This window comes from Manihot esculenta, chromosome 11, assembly GCF_001659605.2.
Source record: "Manihot esculenta cultivar AM560-2 chromosome 11, M.esculenta_v8, whole genome shotgun sequence".
NCBI lineage: Eukaryota > Viridiplantae > Streptophyta > Magnoliopsida > Malpighiales > Euphorbiaceae > Manihot > Manihot esculenta.
In genome coordinates this window covers 28,283,089-28,306,270 of record NC_035171.2, presented here as the reverse complement: position 1 = coordinate 28,306,270, position 23,182 = coordinate 28,283,089, and the positions used below count along the sequence as shown (strand labels likewise).

Here is a 23,182-nt window from a genome sequence, read left to right as displayed (position 1 = left end):
TATAATTAATAAATCTTATTATATTTTACTATTAGTTTAAAATTAAAAATTCTAAATAATAATAAATTTATTTTTTATTTTTTAATTAATCAAAATGAAGGTAATTTATAATAAATGTAAACATCAGTATTTTAGATAATTTTATTATTTACTACTTCTCTTTTTTAATATATAATATAATTTATATATGAACTAAAAATAATTTTAAAAAATTATATGAATTTATTATAGATAATAATTAAATTAAATTAATATGTAATTAAATAAAGTTATTTTATTTCTAAACATAATATATTATAAAGTTTTAAATATACGTTAGTTTTTATTAATATTGTTAAATATTTTAATATTTTACAAAATTCACTTGATTAAATGGGAAAAAAAATTTCTGGGAAAAAAATTTCTATTGCTAAAGAAGAAAAATGGAGAAGGAGAGGGATTAGACGGAAAATCGAAAAGAGGTTTCTCATGTGATAAAATTGAAATTATATTAGAAAGAAAGTTTTAGGAAGTAAAGTGAGGAATTTTAAAGTAATATTTAGAAAATAAGATAAATATGTCCATTAATTATATTTAGGGAAAATAAGTCCATTTTAAAATTTTTTGACAAAATAAATTATAATTTTTTTTGAAATGATTAATTAATTTGACCATAAACTTTTTTAATATAGTCAAATTAGAATCCTTATATGTCAGAAAGATCGTATATGAACTTGACTAATGGCAGAAAAAAATTAAAAAAATTATTATTTAATTTTTAAAATATAGAAAATTTATTAATTGATTTATTAATTTTAAAAAATATATAGGAGTTAAATAACACTTTGATGAAATTAATAAATTTTTAAAAATTTAAAAAATTAATTAATAAATTTTTTAAAATTATAAAGATTAGATAGTAAAATATTTAATGATAAGATTAAGAGAGGGGCTGAGTAAGAGACTTTTTAAAGAATGACAAATAGTAAGAAAGTGAATGAATTATTCCTCTTTCAATGTTAAATTCATTGAAATGAGCCAACCGCACAAATGGATTGCACCAATTAGGAATATAGTAAGTGCAAAGTTTCTTATTAAAATTATTATTTATTATTAAAACAATTAATATTACCAAATTCGGACTATAACAATGCATCATCATAGATCATATTACTCCAAAAGCATGGAATAATTTAAGATGAACAGAGCATTATGAAAAGAAAAGAAGAGACAGAAAAGAAATGTAGGTTGTAGAAGTGGAGGAAGCATTGAGGGTGTTGAAATTTTCTCTTTCCCACATCAAATTGTTCCTCAAATCTCCACCGTCGACTCCTCTTAGGTGTTTCTTGTCATTATTTTGATTATTTTTTTCTTAAATTTCATTTTCATTTTCCAGTTTATAAAGTCCTTTTCAAACTCAACGTTGGTTTTGCTGTCTAAATTTTATTGTAATTCATTTAGGATGATTTGATATGAATTGCCATAGTGGCCTCGTTTGGTTCCCGAGAAAGTGGAAGGAACTGTATAAATTGAAAAATTAGCCTTTCTGATGTATGAGAATGGAATTCAATGCATAGCATAAGAAATTTCAGTCTTCAAGTTAATAATAAGAAAAATCAAGTCTTAATCAAAATTAATAGATTTTTTTTTTTCTATGAATGATTCTCTTACAAGAAGAGTACATATGATAGTCACTACAAGCGGCAAAGGTTCACGTTTTGGGCTTAAGGTTGCGTCCACCAAAATGGCTTTAAGCCAATTTGGCTTAACTTGTTCTTGCTATATATTGTCTTGCTTTTTATGTTTGTTTGTTTGTTATCAATAGGAACATTCATAAAAAGGTTGAGGTCATAAGCTCTCAGTAGTTTAAAATGTCACATAAAATTCTTGCATCCAAATCAACAAGTTGCAAAGACTCGGATTGATGTGATCTGTCCCATCAAGTCAAGTAAACAAGAGCGGGCAGGACAGATTGCAACTCACCAATCTTATTGCCATCCTATGTTGTTATTTCAAAATCTCACATTCTTAAACTAAGGTTTTGAACTTCTAAAACATGAATATGGTTGGTTTCAAAAATCTTGATCATAGAATGTGGAAGAAAATATTCCACCCTTCAATAATTAGAAGAATATGTAGTAGAATCTAAAAGCTATAATATATAAATAAGAAGTTATTTAGTCTATCAAAAATTTAGTTTTTCCTTTACACAACATCAAAAAGTTTATTGGGCAGACCTTAAAGCAGAGTCTTTCAGCGTTACATTTTGGAGAGACAAGAAGAGAACTTTCATTTTGAGTTGGGAAGCAATTGCTACCCAAACAAAAAGAGAATATTAAAAAGGCACAATTATTACTTGAAATTGTCTATTTTGAGCCGTTGATTAGGGCGAGGACTTCCTGCTCGGTAGGAAGGGCAGGGATAGCTCCTTTCTTGGTGGTTGTAATGGCTCCACATGCATTTGCGAACTTGAGCACGTCCCTTAATCTTGCTTCATCCTAAAAATTATATGCCAAACCAAAAATATTTAGCAAAAGAGCAATGAACAAATAACAAAAAAAATATTATGTATTTTTTTGAATAAAAAAAATACATTCATCAGCAATCTTACCTCAATTATAGATCGATCATCCACAATCTTGCATAATAGAGCTCCGATAAATGAATCGCCAGCACCTGTTGTATCCACAGTTTTGACATTGAAAGCTTCCACTGATCCATGGAAATTCTGCATTTGAACAACCAGAATTTATATTCAGTATTAAACACATCAATCAAGCTATTCATGGTAAACTTTTCATTCCTCAAAAAATAGCTTGAATTGTCCGAACGTTACAACTTCTTTTGGTCTTATGCCAAATAAAGGAGTTTGCTTTAGGGAGTCTACTAGCAGATTAAAATCAAGAGTTTCGAGTGACAGCAATAATGGGAAAAAACTTATATAGAATGGGTCTATATGATCCCATAGTTTACTCGCCTTTCCTCTCCACTTTTCTAAACCCAAAAGCCAATTACGTTTTTCTATTAAAAAAAATTCCAAAATGTTAAAATTCATAATATAAGGATTTTATATATATATATATATATATATATATATAATTAGCTCCGGATTTAAGTTCAATAACCCTCAACTCTGAGAGAGTTTAGTATCAATGAGTCCATTGGTGACAACTTAAGTTACCTCGAACCATAATATAACACATCAAATTCCTAGTAATCCGGAATTTGTTAAATTTCAGACTTAACAGGGCCACCGCCCTATTTGAATAGGGGCATAAGGAATAATCAAATGTATTACTTTCGCTCCTCCTCATTTAAAATTCTAAGGTGGGCCAAACACCCACCCACCACCACGTGTAAAATAGACTCGTAGATTTCCTGACGGTTGAGATTATGATGAGTAGCCAAAATTTCAGGCATATCACTTCGTTGCATTATTTTCAACAAAATACATAAAAAGAATAAAAATAAATAAATAGCTATTAATTATTTTAATAGTGAATAATTGTTCTCAGATCCACCACTAAATACTAAAATTATCCGACCATTTCAAAATACTAGTATCCATTCAGCTAGAAGAGTATTGATTATAGAGCTAATAAAAAAAAACTAGAGAAAAATACACAAACTCAGAAAACAAACTTAAAATTACCTTGGTATAATATCTGCAACCCTTCTCACCAAGGGTGACCAAAAGAAGCTTCAAGTTAGGATGCCAAAGTGACAAGGCATCAGCATCATCTATTTTGTCACTTCCAGTCAGGAACTCAAGCTCAACATCGCTGACTTTGATCACCTCTGCCTTGTCCCAAATGCTCATTATCTGTTCACGAGCCTCCGCAGCTGAAGGCCACAATGGCAGCCTCAGATTTGGGTCATAGGATAGCAGGGCTCCTGCGTCCTTTGCCGTTTCAATTGCCTTGAGATGTGCTGATCTGCATGGCTCCACTATCAAGCTTATTGATCCATAGTGGAAAACTTTGGCCTATACATCAAAACAAATAAAGAGTCACCTTGTTAGCTCGCAATGGGATAAAAGGGAAGCGCGTGTAAAAAGTAGCTGCGCGTGTTTAATAGAACATAAAAAAAATCAATAGCTTTTGGACAAAAGAAGATGAATTGATCCCACTCGACAGACAGATTAAAGCATGTGAAAATACTCTATTGCCCTCCAAACTTTACTCTTCAACCCCGCCATCAACACGTCCAATAAATGGAGCAGTGGTGTCTACTCGAGATTCACTAGTGGGACCCAAAGCCGGCACGTTAGGCCACCACCTGCCTCCGCTGACCCAATGACCGACGGCTATAAACGAAGGAAAATAAAATAGTGGGATATCGGCTACACATCACCGCCGGTGACATTAGCAGCTTCTCTCTCACTATGTCCACGCTTAAAAATGGGAAATTTTACGATTATTATTAGACAGAAAAAATAATTGTACTAGAAAGCGATAGCTTTGCTGATTCTTGCTTGCTACCAACAGATCTGGATTCTAGCTGACCCCACTCCTTAATTTTCGGGCTGACATGGCAACTCCCTGAATCTTCCCATCCCAGCCACGACCACGAGTCGTGCAGCTCACCCCTTCCCCATTCTCCACCGAAATCAAAATCTACGCATCAGAAAGTAAAAGAATTTGATGAATAACTTACAGATCTAATGAGTTCAAGATTCAGCTCTTCAGGTTTCAAGAGCATGTCAGCGCTAGGATTACGGTAAAACATGAATTCACGTTCTCCGTCAGCGCGTAGAGTCACGAACGCCAAAGCAGTCCTTGCTCCTTTGTCAAAGTTGATACCGTTACCGATCACGCCGTTTTCCTTCAAGATCCCAGCGAGCATGTGGCCGAACTCGTCATCCCCTAGCTTACCGACGAAGGCAGATTTCCCACCGAGCCTAGCAACGGCTATTGCGACGTTGGCTGGTGCACCACCCGGTGCCTTCAAGAAACCAGGTGCCTCGGCTAGGGACACGCCGGAGACGGTGGGGACAAAGTCGATCAGCATCTCGCCGAAGCTGACGATGAGGGAAGAGCCTGAGCTGCCATTGGAGACCGCTGACGCCATTGGAAGAAGATTTTGACTTTGGTGTAAGAGAAAATGAAGGGTTCTAGACAGAGGCTTTTGTAGAGGAGAATGAGAGAAGAAGAAAGTATATATAGAGAGGGAGGGAGAATCAATTTTCTTTTTTTTTTTTTTCAATTCTAATCATTAATTTATTTGATTTTTGGAAATTTTTATGGATATATATTTGGATAGACTAATAATTAATGAAGGAGAGTTTTTAGGGAATTTTGAAAAATAAATAAATATTTTATGGATATATATGGTTATATACACGAAAACTAAATCTTAAAAATTTAATATTTATCTATATATAAAGTAAATCAAGCTTGCTTATATTTATAAAATTTTAAAAATTTATTTTTAAATATATTGCTTATTTTTAAAATTTAAGAAATTTAATAATAATAATAATTTAGAAATAAAACCAAATACACTCAATACATAAGTGTATTCTTACTTATAGTAATATGATATTTATTTTCTAATTATGAAAAATATTTTTTTAAAATATAATTATTAATATAATAATTACAGTTTTAACCAATAAAGTAGTGAGGGATAGTATTTCTTATTAAAAAAAAAGATATAAACAGTATGTAGAATTTGGTAAAATAATCGAGGAAAATGAAAAGGATAAATGTAGATTTGAAGGTTGAGCTTATCCAATTTTCTTATTTTCTTCAATTTCTTACAGAAAATAGATAATCTTGATTTGCTTAATCCATCCACTAGAAGTAATCCCTTCCCTCAGACTATGGAAAATTATTAAATACTCTTGAAATAATCTTATATTTATGGAAAAAAAATAATTATTTTACTCGTATTATAAATATAAACGCTTGTTTTTCACATATTATTTATTTAAAATAATAATTAATTTTTTAAAAATATAAATATTAATTTTGAATAAAATAACCAGTGTTGCTTAAAGAAATGATAGAAAGTAGAACGGGAAACAGTTGGACAAAAGTGTAAACATGTGAATTTGCAGACAACAACATAGGAGGAGACACCCACTGTTTCTGTATTTAAGTTTCGCCGGGTCGATTAGGCTCATGGTTTTAGCTTTTTTTTTTTTCTTTTTTCTTTTTTTTTTAAAAAAAGCTCTTTCATACTCTAAATTTGTTTTTTTTTTTTAAATATTTATGCACAAATTACAAAACACAAAAATCAAGGTCCATTTATTTGTATATAACAGAGAAAATTTTCAATCAAACACAAATTATAATTTTCTTACAAAAAAATATTTTATTTCTTTCATTTTTTAATTGAAGTTTAACACTTTATTTTATATATTTTTTAAATAAATATTTAATTATAATTATAGATTAATAATTATAATAGCAACCTTTTCATATAAATGATTTGGTCTAAATTTTTAATTGAAAAAATAATTGTTATTGAAATTAAATCTTAATTAATAAGAAAAGATACGATCAGTTTATCAATTAAAACAATTTTATTACATTATAAAACTAATTAACATGAAACATGTTGAATTTCAATGTCGGTGAATATCATACAATATTAGTTAAAAAAAAATTACATGCGTATTATGAATTTAAAATATAAACATGTAGATTTTATATAAACTTTTTATAAAGAGATTCATATATTTTATTTATTAAAATTATAATAAATTAAAAATAGTTAAAATTTATTTTAAAAAATAAAATTAATAAAAATTTAATTTTTAATATAAAAATTAATTAATTAAATTAAATTCTTACTACGCAAAATAATTATGTTATATAAGAATAGAATTTGATTGCTTTAATTTAAAATTAAATTTTAAAAAATTATAAAAACTTAACATTGCGGATTTAATTTAGTAATAAGTATATTTGAATAAATTTAAAAAATTTTAAATATTTTTAAATATTTTAAAATTTAATTTTTTATAATAATAATCATTAAATAATATAAAGAAAAAAAATGTAACAAATTTTAAATTATAATCTAAGAAAATTAAATTCATATACTCATTCATATAAAATTATGAAAAAATACCTATTTAATTCGATTTTACTAAATTTCTTTTATAAATCAAAATCATATTAAATCGACAAAAGGTAAAATCTAATTGAAATTTTAAATTTATTTGCAAAAGACAGGAATTTTAGTTGTGATTAAATCTTAGCTAAGCTTATCAATAAAGAAATGTGAAAACGCCTAATATTTTATTATAAAAAAATATTATTCAACCTGTGATTTAATTTTTTATTTTTAAAAATATATTAATTAACTATTGTATTTTTAAATTATTAACTATTTAATTTTTGTGCGAATTGTAAAAATTAAATTATTATAATTTTAAAAATACAGATATTAAAGAATTATATTTTTAAAAGCAAATATACGGATTAATTACTTTGTGAATATTGTAGCTAAACTTAGACTGCAAATTATTTTATAAGGAAAAAAATTATTTGAAAATACATATATTTAATATTTAATCGATTTATCATGAATTTATAAATATAAATGATAAAAATTATAAACTTTAATTTAAAATAATGGTATATTCTATATGTTCGTCGCTTGATTATAATCCTACGCATGTACAAATAGGCACACGCACACATATACACCCACGCGCACATGCTTGCCATCACACAAACACGTACGCATGCACATATTAAATTTTAAATCCGTATAATAAATAATTTGCTATTTTAACTTTTTCAAAATAATAATAATAATTTTACTTGTCGAATTTTTAAACAATAATTTTTTAAAATAAATAATTTAATCTCTATTTAAGTGAATATATTTATAAAATATTTTTTTATGATAATTTATTTTTTATTTTTTATTTTTTTTCATTATCAATTCATTTTCAGAATCAATTAGCTTTATTTAATATATGTTATATGTTTTTACATCGGTTATAATATCAGTGTAATATATATATATAGTATGAATTTAAATTATAATAAAAATTTTAATTAGCAATAAAAGTAAGATTTTTTGTAACTTAAACCTATTATATGATATCTTAAAATTATCCCAATAACCTAATATTTTAATTTCTTTTTTATAATATTTATAAATTTATCGATAATCTTTATTTTAATAGTTTAATATTTAAATATATTTATCAAAATAATTATAATATTATTAAAATTATTTAATATTTTATTATCATCTCTTAATAAATAAGATGATATGCATGGTTAATTATCTTAGTAAAGTTGAACTAATAACCATTACTTAATACTAATAAATTTAATTATTACTTATTAATTATAATATAAAAAATAAAAGTGGACAATATTTTAGGACAATTAAAATAAAGAAAATTAGATAAAAATTATGGGATGAGGAAGTAATTTAATATTATTAAAATTAAAATTTTACTTTAATAATATTATTTCAAAATTTCAATTTTTAACCATTTATGTATATTTCAAAATTTAAATACTCATTTACTAACTTTAAAATTTAAATATAATTGCTAATAATTAAAAACACAACATAATATCTAATAGTTTATATTATCAAAATTATTTTTTATATTCTCTTTCAGGATTATTTAATACTTAATTTAAAAGTTAAATGCAATTCCTATTATATAATAATTATTTTTTTATTTTTTAAAAGTAAAACTTTTTACTATTAATTTTAAAAGCAATACACATTTTAAATTTTAATTTATATTATTAAATAAATACTTAATATCTCTACATGAAAGCTTTTAAGATTTTGTGACACATAATTAAGGAATAAATACTGAATAGACAAAATTAAAAATTAATAAGAATCACTTGAAAAGGTGAATTTATTTTTGCTACCAAACTTTTGCATTGCTATTATATGTACACCTTGAAACTTTATATTTGGACATTTGTCCCAATGAAAATTTTAACTTTTATTTTAAATTATTATTAAAATATTAAATAGGTATAAATAAAATTAAACAAATCAAGTAGAATGTAGCTCATATTCAAAAATTTTGATAAGTGATGACTTTTTAATGGTATTTTAATATAAATTTAAATTAAAAAAATAAAATTTAATATTTTTTTATTGATGTTATTTATTTATGTCTTTAAATTTTTAAATAATATCTTGTATTAAATTATATTTGCATATTTATGAAATATTATTTTTTTTGAGTTGCCCATATATAAATATTAAAAATTATAGTTAATAATAAAATTGTGTTAATATATTTTTTAGAATTAATTTATTGATAATAAATAATAATGGTATCATTTATTATAAAAACTATAATACTAGATATTTATATAATTTTATTTAACTTTTTTATTAACTTTCTACAAAACACCATTAATTTTTTTTTTTTACTTCTTTAACACTTACTCCCATAATATAATAATAACATTTAACTTCTTATTTTTTTAACCTTGTATCAAATACATGCTAAATTTTAATTAATATTATTGAGATTAGGTATAAAACTATAAAATCTCATACAAATTTACCTAGAGTTTGATAAATAGAAAATCGTGATACTATTAAAAATCAACGGGAGATCTTTGATATTACATAATAACCGCTCAAAATAAATCGTGAACAGCCAATACTAAATAGATTCACATAAAAAGAAATAGGAAATACAGTGTAGCTTAAAGAAAGAAGATCAAAACGCTATAAATTCGGTACATTATCAAGACTCGTCCTTCTCTCAATAGGGTAAGTTTCGATACGAAATTATACACATTCTAGCAAATTCTTATTATACGTATAATTATAAAATTGTCAACTTATTAGTTAGTGATATCTCTTATCAAACAGCCAGTTTATCAATGTTAAATAATTAAGAAATGTTAAATTTATTTCTATTTTTTACAGAAAAAGAATTATAAAAGTAAAGATACTTAAATATTATTTAAATTTTAAACAATTTAGTGTATTTTAGCTAATTTTTCATATATTAATTTGAACGTAAGAGTAGCTGCCGTGAATATCCACCATCACCTTACTTTCTCTTTTTTACCGTTCTAATTAATCACAACGTAATTCTAATCCGATCACACCTCTAATTTTTATAACATTGTAATAATTTTGAGCTATCTTAAAAATACAAACAGTAATTTTTCCAAAGAAATTTCAATCACAAAATCTAAATATCAAATAGCAAAAGAGAACATTATTATAAAGTGCAAGATTTAGATAATCCGGATCACCGATCACGTGCCGCTTCAGGAAATTCTTGTGAGAGGAGCACAGACCACGCACCCTTTATAGGTAGTTTTGTCTGCTTCCAGGTCAAACTCCAGAATCTTACTAAATTATATGAAAAAAAAAAAATTGTTTTCCTTTATTCTTTTGGATATAAAAAATATATAGCCGAGAATATAATACCCATAACTTGCATATTAAAAAAAAAAAATTAATATTTAAAAAAAAAAAAAAATTTAGATGTTAAATACAGATTTGATATTTATCCTCACCTAATCACTTGATAGACCATTGAGAGTCAAATCAAACATATCAGCAACTGATTGATTACACGTTTGGTTTTTGCCATTTTAAAGTAAAAGAGTAAGCTAAAATGATGGGTAACATTTTTTTTTTGGTATAATTTCATTCAATTGGTGTCCGAATTCGAGATTTTACAGATACGTACATGATTTCAGTATTAATAAATTAAAATTTATTATTTTATTCATAAAATAATATTTTTAAATCTAGATATAAAATATTTAATTTAATTATTATTAAACTCGTTTTCGCATGAAATCGAACTTGTATTACTCTGATCTTAATTTCCTGTGTAAATTTATTCTGAAACCTGGACAATTAGGAGGATCTGGTTTCTGCCACGAAGGAGATATATCCTTTTCTTCATCATCCCAATGACTTGTGTTACCTAAAGAATCTGATTCACTTGTGGATAAGTAATTAACCATCTTCAATTTCTGACAATTATTTATCACAAAAATCAACTTGTTTTTCTGAGAAAATCCATCACAAGACAAGCCATCGTTTTCTTTTTTAGGTTTCTGAGATTCCTTTGTTGGACTGTCCAAAATGGAAAGGAGATTCCTATTATTTGGATCACCATAAACTCTGCAATGTGACTATAATAAAGGTCTAAGTCTTTTTCTGCAATGCCTACGAAATGCCTCACGGACAACAGTGACTGCTCACACTTGGATTTTTCCAATGCATGCGAAGAGAAGGAAGAGTTAACCACTTAGCTTCAGACAAGTTTATTTACAGGTATCACATGAACACAAAAGAAACGAGTATGGTAAGAAAACATGCTAGATGGATTCTGATTGAATTTGAATATTTTCGGGTACGAGAATTGATAAACTGGGATGCTACGTTACTGTTAAGATCTTACACCTTCCAACAGATGTAACCTTACACAGGTGGAATGGAGGACAAACATCCACGCAGCCTATCTCAACTAAATTAAGATCAAGGCTTAGTTTAGTTGAGCATTGAACAATATCTGAAAATTCTTCTTAATTTTCTCATCACCAAGGATTAATGAACAAGTGTGGAAAGTAAAATCCATGAATCCATAAGTGCATGCAGCTAGAAAGAACAATGTATGTGAACCTAATAAAGCACAGTGCAGCAGCTGCTGCAATTATTAAGAAATTTGAGTTTGCGACTACAAACCAATAAAATCCAATATATCCCATTCATCGATTAACATTAATTTATCAATAAAAAAATTATAAAAATTAAATAAAATATCTAAATTAATGATATTTAACCAATTTTCTTGGTTTGGTCGAATTTAATCAATTGTTTTTTTGTTCATTTATTTTTTAGTCCTCACGCTTTGGATAGATATGAGTTCTAGTAATTCTAACAGTAACCCTTCCATCTAGCCCCATGGGCACTTAGAGCAACAGAGCCTAATTATACAGAATACAAACTTCATAGGAACAAAGCACCAAAGGCCTTTGGCTTTAAAAGTTGGCCAGCTTTGCTATTCTTGCAAATAACCTTTACACAGTTTCATGATTCTTCAAATGCATAATTGGATTTTTTTTTTCTGGACCATCTTTTTCATGAAAAATTGCTCCTCATCCTCAGGATCATGAACTTTAGGAACTTCATATATATCACTTAAGTATATCAATCAGTAAAGCTTCCTTGATTTTGGCCTGTAATTTTAAGAAAGGTAATTAATAATGAATGGTATCTCTAATAATAATTAATCATGCAACAGCAAAAACTTTGAGTTAGGCCAAGTGAAAACAGTCCCTCCTAAAATTTTCCTTTTTCTTTATTTCATTCATACAGAAACTAATTGATATTGACATAGAAACTATTAAAGGCTCAAAATCCTGAATGAATTTCAATTTCAGGCTAAACAGATTTTCAAGACCCATTTTAGATTAAAGTTTCAAATAAAAAAATTCATTGTTCTTCTAAAATTCAATCACAGAATTAAAATCCTACCAATCCTACCAGAATAAGACTACCAACAAGTTATTTAGAGAGATAATCCTCCCAGAATAAGATATGTTAAATAAACCCCCTCGAGTCATACAGGTTACCAACAACATCCTAACTCCTTTTGTTTTGATAAAAGTCTGGATTTCCTATTTAGAGGTTGCCATCGTGTTTTCCTTTTTTTCCTTTTGTGGATGTTATCTGTGAGTCTTCTCCGGCTTTTGTAGTTGCATGTTATTCACTATCGATTTGTTTGGTGGTTAGATAGATGCATGAGCTAGTTTTGGGTTGTTAGGTTGCTAGGTGTTGATCTTTTGCAGTTCTGCGATGATGGTTTTTACAGTGGCTTGGGAGAGTATGGTAGCTCGCTAGCAGGCTAAAGTTATCACTCGTAAGACGTGAGTGAGTAGCCGATGAGACCTTTCTCCTTCTCTTCGGGTCGCTAATTGATCGATTTGCTCCTATCTCTACAGATGAATTTTAAATATTAAATTAAATCTATTTGAATTAATTCCAACCGTTAACAGAATTCGACTACTATCCTCCTATTATAAAAACTGTACTTATTTGATATTATTTAAGATAATATTTGATAAAATATATTTTTTATTTATTTGATATTATTAAAATTACATTTGACAAAAATATATTTTCAAATGTTTTTTTTTTGAATGGAAAATAGATTTTCAAATGCTCTTGCTAACTTAGTGAACCGAGTATAAATTTTCTACGCGGTCAACTACACTGGCTTATTTAGGCCGTGGGCAGGCCTACTTGCGCTTCTTATTCGGTCACAGTCATGAGAAAACGTGTCGCACAGCGAGTGGTCATTCATTTTGATATTACCAGCCTCACCAGAGCCCAGAAGTAGCCTCTCCAGTCTCCATCACTCTGCAAAATTACTTTTTAGAGCTTCTCTTTCTCTCTCACGACGCTTGTTAATTCTGGTCCTTGGATCAAGTAAGGAAGGCATTACTCCTTTTCGTAATTAAACTTTTGCCCATTAATTTATCTCTCTTTTTCAATTTGTCCCTACGCTTGTTTTGGTCCTTCTCTGTTCAATCAGATATGGGTGTGAAGTGTAGGTTTTGGTTCATATGAACAAACTCGGATTTGAGAATAGTTTATTAGTCTATTTGGGTCGTGTTTTTGTGTTGCTTTGACCTTCCTTTGTAGTGATGATGACCCTGAGCTGCTGGATAGTGTAATTTGCATGTATTTGATTGTTTTTGCTGCTGGCTTTTGTTTGCATTTGTATGCAGTTTAGTAATTTGTTAATGTGAGATGCTGTTTGTGCCCATCAACCGTTTGAAGAATTACTTAGGAGTTGAAGATTATTGAAAATTTGTTTTTTTTATTGATCTTTACTTATATATTTGTGGTCTGAGTTTGTTGCTAGAAAAACCAGAGGAAATTGACAGGAGATAAGATGAAATTTTTTTTGCTCTTTTAAGTTTCTTTGCTGTCTAAGGAGTTAACTATTTGAAGTTAAATTTATTTATTTTTGGACGTTGGTTGGATTTGCTGGGCTAGTAGGGGTGGAATCCTGAGATTATGGTAACTTGAAATGATTTTTTTTTTGAAGAACTTGGCTTTAACCTAAAAATTTTAAAAAAAGGGTATTATTGTTATTGGCTTTTCAGCTCAGTTTTAGAGATAGAGAATATTTTAGCTGGGTTTTGAATATGAATGGTCAATGATCTATGTGGCAGTGGATTTAGATGAGGGAATTGAAATAGCTGAGAGCTCTGCTGGACAAGAGTTGCTTGTACAGGAAAATGATTCTATTGTGCAGGGAGGTGATTCAATTGTAGAACCCCAAGAAGGTATGGAATTTGAATCTGAAGATGCTGCCAAGATATTTTATGATGAATATGCTCGGCAGATAGGATTTGTCATGCGTGTGATGTCTTGTCGTCGTTCTGAAAGAGATGGGCGAATTCTTGCCCGTCGACTTGGCTGTAATAAGGAGGGTTATTGTGTTAGCATTAGAGGCAAATTCGGAAATGTTCGAAAGCCACGTCCTAGTACAAGAGAGGGTTGCAAGGCAATGATTCATGTTAAGTTTGATAAGTCTGGAAAATGGGTGATAACAAAATTTGTCAAGGAGCATAATCATCCTCTTGTAGTGGCTCCACGTGAAGCTCGTCAATCAATGGTGAGTTATTCCTTATGGTATTTAATTTTAATATTCTGCATGCTTGACATCCTCTATTTATATATGTTATTTTTTTAGATAATTCTGTTACATTTTAATAATAGGTGAATTTAACTCTTCCTCTGAAGTCACTTTTGAAGACAGGGTTGTTTCTTAAAGAAATTTTGTTTTATACATTTTTTGTATGATTGATAACTGTATGTCTTAGGTGATTCGCATAGTTGATAGGGCGTGAACCTAACCAAAACCATGCAGATTTTGACATGAGCTTTCAGTGGTGACTTAATTTCCATCCTATCAAACTCTAACAATTGACATAGACACCCTAATTGCCATCTCTTTCAATGGGTGAAGAAATTCAATACATGTAAAGTGCATCAGAACCAGCTCCCTAAAGCTGACTTGTCTTGCATAATTTTAATAGAAAGCCATTCATTCATACCCACTTCTGTAAACTTTTGCATATATGTTCTCTAATTTCTGCTACCAAATACCTTTTTCTTTACTGGGTGAATGACTAAAAAACCCTTTGAGTTTTGACATAGCGTATACTTTTGTTCTTGTTGTTTCAAGCATTAGTCATTTATGTTTCAAATTACCATCAATGAAAATAAAAATTCAAGGAACAAAGTGTTTTTAATAGAAGAATCAAGGATTAAAGTCCAATCAATTTCAAAATTTCAGAGAATGAATGGTCAAATTTAAAATCAACGAAAAAGTCACAGTTTTATACATCAACGACTAAAGTGTAGAGTTGTTAACAAACTTTAGGGGGAAAAGTATCTAATTTGGAAACAGCTTGGATGCAAGCATATGCTAAAGCTTAGGGGTTTTAGTTTTAGTGATTTTCCCTACTTTTTTAGTTGAGGTAGTGATTTCCCTACTTATTATCTTTGAAAGTGTTTTTTAGTTGCTTCATAGAACTCGTGTGTTTTCAGTGACCTAAGAGCCAGAAGGAGAGATTTTCTTCCTAGTTTATTAAGGATTCTTCTTCTGCTTCCTTTTCTTGCTTGTCAAAAACCTGGAATTGTAACATTCTCCGGATGATAGCAACATTATAGATGTAGTATGAAAGACCTCAGGACTTGGATGACAGAGATGACATTAGAGATGATTCATATTGTAACGTGTCCTAGTTAACCCATTACTAATAAAATCTTGGTGCACTGTACAAATTGTATGTGAATGTGATCTGGTAATCCTTATCCACACTTCATTTTTTTTCTTTTTTTCTTTTGTTTAGATGGCTTTCTATATGAAGGGCTTGATGATGAAACAAGTAACAAGGCCATATGGAGAACTTGTTAAACTGGGATTTACAAGTAGTAGTTTGAAAGCTAACAAACTAGGTTTATTCCCACATTCTCTTGTTCTCATTTCATTGTCTATTTATTGGCTTTTGGGTCTAGTAGCTTGTAACACCGCAAAGGAGCATTGGGAGGTTGTCACTGTAGAATTAAGATATCCCCTAAGGGCTTTTAAAATTCATAATCTGGTCATGAGTGATACTTTCCTATTTTCGTGCTGCTTGCTTCATTTATTTTAGAATGAATGTATAGTCTGTAAGTGCCTATCTAGGAAGTACCCAAAATACTGTCCTTTTCTAGTATCTTCTTTTGGGCTTTTCAGTGTTTTCTTCTATATGCTTGGCACGTTTGAACTTAATATGCAAACAAACCATACCTCTATTGCCATTGCATGAACTTTAGGTTATACTCCTAATAATTATTAGAATTCAAGAGAAGGGTAAATATTGGGCATCAGATTCAGATCTGCCCATTAGGTGCAAAAGAACTTAATTATGCCATCTTTTTATAGAAAAAGGGGACTGGTAGTGTGCGTATTGCATTTTATTATTTCTTCTATTTATTACACTTATTTGGCAAACATCCCATTATGGATATCAGTTGCCAGTATTGGGGAATTTTGTGTATAAGCATCTTTCTGGGAAATCAAAGGATGCTATTAACATTATGTCAAATAATTCCACTTACTGTATATATAACTAGACATAACTAACCTTTTGGGTGTGTATCAATTTAATTTGATCAAATTTTCTTCTTCCCAACCCCCTTTCCCTCCCCTTGTTTCATATATATATATATATATTATATAGTCAAGTACAAAAGCATGCTAAAAGGATCCACAACCAAATGGGTGCATATATCTAGGAGGCATGAAACGTGGTTTGAAGCAAAAATGAAGATCGAGTGAAGAATTTCTGGTCCATTAGTTCGATACAATTTTTGCCTAATTGTTTCAACCATGAAACTTTTACTTTTCTTGAAGTTTTATTTATGTGCTTTCATGCTGAATAAAAATTTGAGCTATTTCCATTTTACTTTTCTTTTAAGGCAGAGGTTAATGTTCACATGGACTTTAAACTGGCAGACATTCCATATGTGCTCTTTTTCACATACATATGTAAATACATACGTAGGTACATACGTTCATGCATATATATATATATATATATATATATATAATGTTGCATATATAATGTTTAATCTGCTTGGATTTTCTTAATATTTACAGGCATATGTATTCTGTATCTATTTTTCTTGTGATTGGTAAAATATAGGGAATCTTGCCTTTTGATTGTGCAAAATGATACTGTTGCACGGTTGCTTTAGTGAAACCCACGATGATAGGTTTGCAGATATAAATGTGATCTAAAGGTTGTGTTATTCACTTTGTAGAGCGAAAAGGACAAGAAAATTCAAGAATTAACTATGGAACTACGGAATAAGAAGCGCTTATGTGCAACGTATCAAGACCACCTAACTGCATTTATGAAAATCGTTGAAGAACATAGTGAGCAGCTATCCAAGAAAGTTCAAAATGTAGCAAGAAATCTTAAAGAATTCGAGTCTATAGAGTTGGAGCTTCAGCAGCATAGACAGTCTCCATAATTTGGAGCAAATTGAAATAGGTAAACATCGTTCTTCAGGTCATATAGTTGTGCAACATTTTTTCGTCCTTTTTCCCGTTCTACTTTACCATTAGAAATGCTTAGAAGGAAGAAATTTAGGCATACTAATCATAAATGTGATTACAGATAGTTTCCTCTTTGCTGATTTGTAACTAATGTCAGCTCGCAGCACAGCCAAAAGGGAAGAAATGAAGGTCAAATTGGCTTTGTTGTATGATGTATTAAGTGCAAAAGTTGATAGAGCTGGCTTGTGTTTGATATAATTATAAAAATATTATTAATATAAGATATTTTTATTAAAAAAAATTAAGAATACAATTATAAAAAAATAGATGCATTGACATTTTCAGGGACATTATCCCTAATAATAATAAATTTCATGATTTTTCCAACATGAAAGAGAAGGAGAAAAGGTATTTTCAAGCCTGTAACTTCTTTTCTTTTTTGTAAAGTTTTGTTTATTGAGCAATTCAAGCTTTTCAAAACAATATAATTTTTAATATGTTGTTGGTAAATGTCTAATTTATTAATTTTAATTGTTAGATAGGTTGTCAGTACCTTTTGAATTTAAAGAAAAAGAATAGTTCTGAAATAATAGTCTATCAATGAATTAATTCCTCCAAATAATTTATGGAGGTTTTTTTTATAATTATATTGTATTTTTACTAGCATATATAAATAACATTAATTCATATTTGAATAAAAAAATATCATTTTTATAATTTGAAATATAAAAAATTTAGTATTTTAATTAAAATAAAAACTAAAAAATATATAAATTTAGTAAAAAACCTTTTAAAATTACAAAAATAAATTATATTATTAAAAATATTTTATTAGATTAGAAATTTAGCCTTAAAGATAAAGGATTTATTTGGTTTAAAAAAGAATGAATTAAACTTATTAATTTTTAAAAAAATATAAAAAATTAATTAAACTTATTTCCATTCATTCAATTGAGGATTTTTCTTTTATCATGTAATTCTAGATTTGCATTTCCAAGCCCATAAGGCTATAAAGAATACTAAAGGTGCAGTCCAATCCAAAATAAAAAAATCAAATTAAATCAAAGCAAATACAAGCCAAATAAATCAAACCGGTAAAACAAATCCAAACCCAAAACAGCAAATCAAACAAGCAACCAAAACAATCAAATAGGCAAAGACAAGTATATTATAAAATTTTTATTTTTATAAAATTATTTTTTTCCACAGAAATAGATTTATTCTACTTTTACATTTATTGAAAAATTTTAGTTAATATACTTAAAGTTATAAATATTGTTTGGTTTTTTCCTAATATATTATTAACTTATATTAATATGCTAGAATAAACAATTTAAATAACCAAATTATTTTTAAAATTAATAAAATTTATTTTTAATACATATTAAAACATGAGTATATTAATAAATTAATAAATAAAGTATATTAAATTTAGTTTTCCTTGCTATATTTAAATAATGGTTAGTGTTTTAATTTATTTTCTGATGCTTTTATTTTATTTTTAGATCTTCTCTCAATATCATTTACTTTGATTATAATTTTTTTCCTCTTTTGTTTTTGCTAGTTCCTTTAAACTGTGGTTTCATGAGTTTGAAATTCTCTGTATCAAGGACTCGGTGATCATTTAAATTTATGGAATTGGGTTAAGTGAGAAAAACTTACTTTTATTAGTCCTATTCCCATAGTAATTTGAAGAACTGCTGGGAAGGAAAGGACAGAAATTTCTAGTCAAGTTGCTTTGTTTTGGTGATTCTTGTTATGTTCTGAAATAAAGGGTGTCTATTAAAATCATGAAAAAGTTGAAACTCTTTTATGTTTCTAATTAGTATACGTGAATTTTATAGTTACTGAAGTTATACTGTTGAATATAATCTGATAAATTATGGTAAGATCTAACTCACCCAAAAGTTAGTTTCAAAAGTTAGTTCAAGAAGAGGAGAGACTAAATTGACGGCATTTAATACTGTGCCTCCTTATAAAAATTTTAGACACTCTTTCTTTTAATTTTTAAGAGAGTCAAAAACTGATTCAAATTTAAACTGTCTAACTATTTTTTCTATAGAGAAATTAATAAACATATTTTATCTTTATTATTATTTCATCTTCGAATTTAACATTATATAACAATTTAACATCTATATTTCAAAATCTAACTATTTGATCCCTAATGAATGTCAACGTGCTCTCAAACCCTGTAATTCTCAATGCTCAACCCGATTTGCATTGATTCTCTGTTTCCTCCGCGTATCTGTTCCAATGCTCGACCAAGGTATTTGAGTCATGTACTTTAAAATGACGGTGTATAATTTGCAAGTAAAGTGTTTGGTAAAATGCCTAAGAAAGATGTTATAATATGGAACGCCAATGATTTTGGATTTGTCGTAGAGTGCCAAATAATTTTGAATTTTATCGTAGATCACTAATAGAACTTGAAAATCAATTTAAATATACAACAATTTAAATTAATAGAAATAAATCTAATTAAATTTTAATACTTTTAAGGGTGAAATAAGTACAATTTAATTTTTTTATTAAATAAATTATTAAATTTTACCTTTGAAAATTAAATAAGTCTTAATTTAATAAAATATTATTATTTTTTAATAATAAAATTTTATTTTTATAATTTAAAAACTATTTGCTATTATTTTTTAATTTTTATATTAATTAAAATATTAAATTTTTTGATTGTATATTTACATATAATATGTGTAATTTACGATAATAGTATTTTAATATTTTAAAATAATAATATTATCAAAGAGTGAGATGGGACGATACAAGTTTTTTCTCTCTTAATTAGAGATTTCGAATTTGAACTTTAGGTATGGAGCACATTTAAAATTTAGGAGCTCTAGCATGCTCAATATAAATTCAGATTCCTCTTACTACTAAATTTTGAATACCAAATTTTGAATACCGAATGATTTATAAAAAAATAAATTAAAACAATAATAAACTAAATTAGACTTAAAATAAAAATTTTAATTCTAAAGAATTTTGGAAGGACTTTCGTTGCTAAAGCAACTTGTCCTTAATAAAATAGAAAACTAATTACAAAGTCCTACATAAATTACAAATCTAGTTTTGAATTTCCTTTTTCACTTTGTTTTTTTTTTTTTTTCTTCTGTATTTTCTGTGCTTGGGACGATCAAGATGATTTGTATTCCTTCTTAAATCAACTTGTTTGAAACACAATACAAAAAATTTTCATTTGGTGGTTTAAGAATTTAAAAATGAATTATACGTTTAATCCTAATTAAAATCTATAAAAAAAGCCATAAAATTTTGAAATTTGAGAAATTCTTTGAACACGTTTGGATATATATCTTCTATAATTGATATATATATTAATCTCATATATAACTTTTTTTTAAAAAAAATCATAATATTCAGCATCAATTTTTTTATATAATTTTAATAGATAATTTAGTCTCATAGAAGTTATTTACCTCAGTATTATTTTTAATATATCTCCATCCAAAATATCATAGATAGTCTGATAGATTATTTAGAGGTAACAAACCTCTTCTTCCATTTATGTTTTCAAGGTAGAGATGATGACTTTTATGTTAAATAATATTTTTTTAAAAAAAATAATTCCGTATAGATAATAAAAACTATATAGATATGACTGAGTTATATAGTTTAAGTAGAATACTAACTCCCACAAAATAGGTTAAATAATATTTTTTTAAAAAAATAATTCCATATAGATAATAAAGACTACATGAATTTGACTAAATTATCATAGTTTAAGTAGAACACTAACTCCTAATCTTGTGGTAGTGCTATAAATATCTAGCTGCTTAATAACATCAAAATCATTCATATTATATTATTGAGATCATATAACAAAAGAAAAATTAGTTGTCTTTTAGCAAAAATGAAATCTTTAATTTGGTTCTTATTTGTTCTTGTTTGCTTAGCAAAGTTGATGAAGGAGGGGTTAGCAAATCCTGTTACTTCAGAGGCTGCTACTTCAAAAGCTGCTATAATTGATTGTGGTTGCACTGCTATTTGTTTTGGCTGCCCTTATGAGATAAATTGGATTCAAACTGGGCGAGGTTTAATCGGGAAATATTGTACATGTACATGCAATTGCTCACTAAATCCTTTTTTCCCTAGCACCCCCTCAACTCCTCAAGTTTCAATCACACCCTCAACCCCTCGAGTCCCAGGAGTACCATTTGTCCCGCCCACATCATCTCCAACTTGCGCTGAAACCTCAGTTAATTTGGGTTTGTGTTGGGCTCGAGCTTCTGTAGGTACAGTTTTTTATAATTTTCAACTGGCTGCAGGATGTTGTGATATATTTACACAATGGAGTCGCGGTTGTTTTGGTGGAAATGAAGAAATTCCAAGGATCGTCTCAAATTTTGTCCCTCCTGCTTTGGTTCAATATTGTGCTACCCACCATTAGCCAATTAATATTGTTTAGATTTCTATAGTAGTTTAATGCCTTTAAAACATATATATGTTTTGGGATCTTATAGGAAAATTTATTTGTTATTTAAATTTCTATGGTAGTTTTTACATATTTTGAGATATTATTAAATAAAAGTTAGATGTTTAAGCAATTTTCATTTGAATTTTATGATTTTTTATTATTATTAGATTGGTTTTATTTTTTTCTATATTTATTTTTATTTTTTGAATATTTTATCAATGTTCACACAAAAATATTAATTTTGAGTCCGGAGCATATATATTATTTTTTACATAAACATTATATTAAATGAAAAAGGAAAAAAAGTACAATTTTTGTCTTTGAATTTAGAAAACAAAAACCTTCCTACGGAATAATTAGCCCATGCCCATGCCATCTTTTTTTTTTTTTTTCCCACCAAAGCAATACTGTAAAAAGGGTAATATTTATGAAATTAATTTATATAACTTATTAAATTTCCACTACAGAACAAACTACATAAGTCGCATGAAAATTAAATAATTTTTTTAAAAGTAAAATTACTGATTATTAATAAAAATTTATTTACGCCAGACAGAAAAATGATAATATTTAATAAATTTTTTAACTAAAGTATAAGCCGTTAGTGGCATGAAGAAGAACTCATTTAATAGAAATATCAATTCTAAAATCTAACAAAAATTTACAATTATTTAAAATCAAATCCAATTTAGAAATGTCTAACGTCTTTATATTAGATATTAAATATAAATTATTTTTTTTATATTTATTAAATATGTAAATATTAAATTTAATTATTTAACTCATTAAATGTAAATAATCAATCAAATAATTTCTAATCTATATAATAGATAATTTATTTATAAATATATGTAAATATTAAATTTAATTATTTAACTTATTTTATTTCGCTACTTAATTCAAATTTATACTAATTATAGTTTAATGGCATATAATATATTTGTTTTAATTTTTGAATCAATAAAAAATATTGTAGTTTGATATTTTTATTATTTTTATTCACTACATATTTTTATACCGAATTTATTATATTTTTATATATTTAATTCATATGAATCGAGTTTTAATTATTTTTTCTATCAAAAAATTAATAAACATATTTTACTTTTATTATTATTTCTATCTTCGAATTTCACATTATATAACAATTTAACATCTATATTTCAAAATCTAACTATTTGATCCCCAATGAATGTCTA

The 23,182-nt window shown here is 27.5% G+C and overlaps 2 protein-coding genes across 7 annotated transcripts; one reads left to right on the top strand and one right to left on the bottom strand.

The window, feature by feature from the left end:
• Positions 1-2,115: 2,115 nt before the first annotated feature.
• LOC110627154 (probable fructokinase-4) lies at positions 2,116-5,127 on the bottom strand. Its single transcript, XM_021773409.2, has 4 exons — positions 4,636-5,127; positions 3,632-3,964; positions 2,591-2,707; positions 2,116-2,477 (listed from the first exon to the last, which is right to left on the bottom strand). Exons 1-4 carry the CDS (start codon positions 5,047-5,049, stop codon positions 2,346-2,348), a joined length of 996 nt encoding a protein of 331 aa, XP_021629101.1. The 5' UTR covers positions 5,050-5,127; the 3' UTR covers positions 2,116-2,345.
• An 8,117-nt stretch (positions 5,128-13,244) lies between these two features.
• LOC110627160 (protein FAR1-RELATED SEQUENCE 5) lies at positions 13,245-22,125 on the top strand. Of its 6 annotated transcripts, none has more exons than XM_021773420.2 (3): positions 13,245-13,398; positions 14,151-14,596; positions 17,296-17,851. In XM_021773420.2, coding segments are annotated over exons 1-3 (660 nt in total). In that variant the 5' UTR covers positions 13,245-13,397; the 3' UTR covers positions 17,509-17,851. The 6 variants fall into 6 exon arrangements, with proteins under 6 accessions (XP_021629112.1, XP_043818017.1, XP_043818015.1 ...); XM_043962082.1 differs by having other exon boundaries at positions 13,389-13,407; XM_043962080.1 differs by lacking the exon at positions 13,245-13,398 and adding an exon at positions 21,468-22,125 and having other exon boundaries at positions 13,405-14,596; positions 17,296-17,528.
• The last annotated feature ends 1,057 nt before the right edge of the window (positions 22,126-23,182 follow it).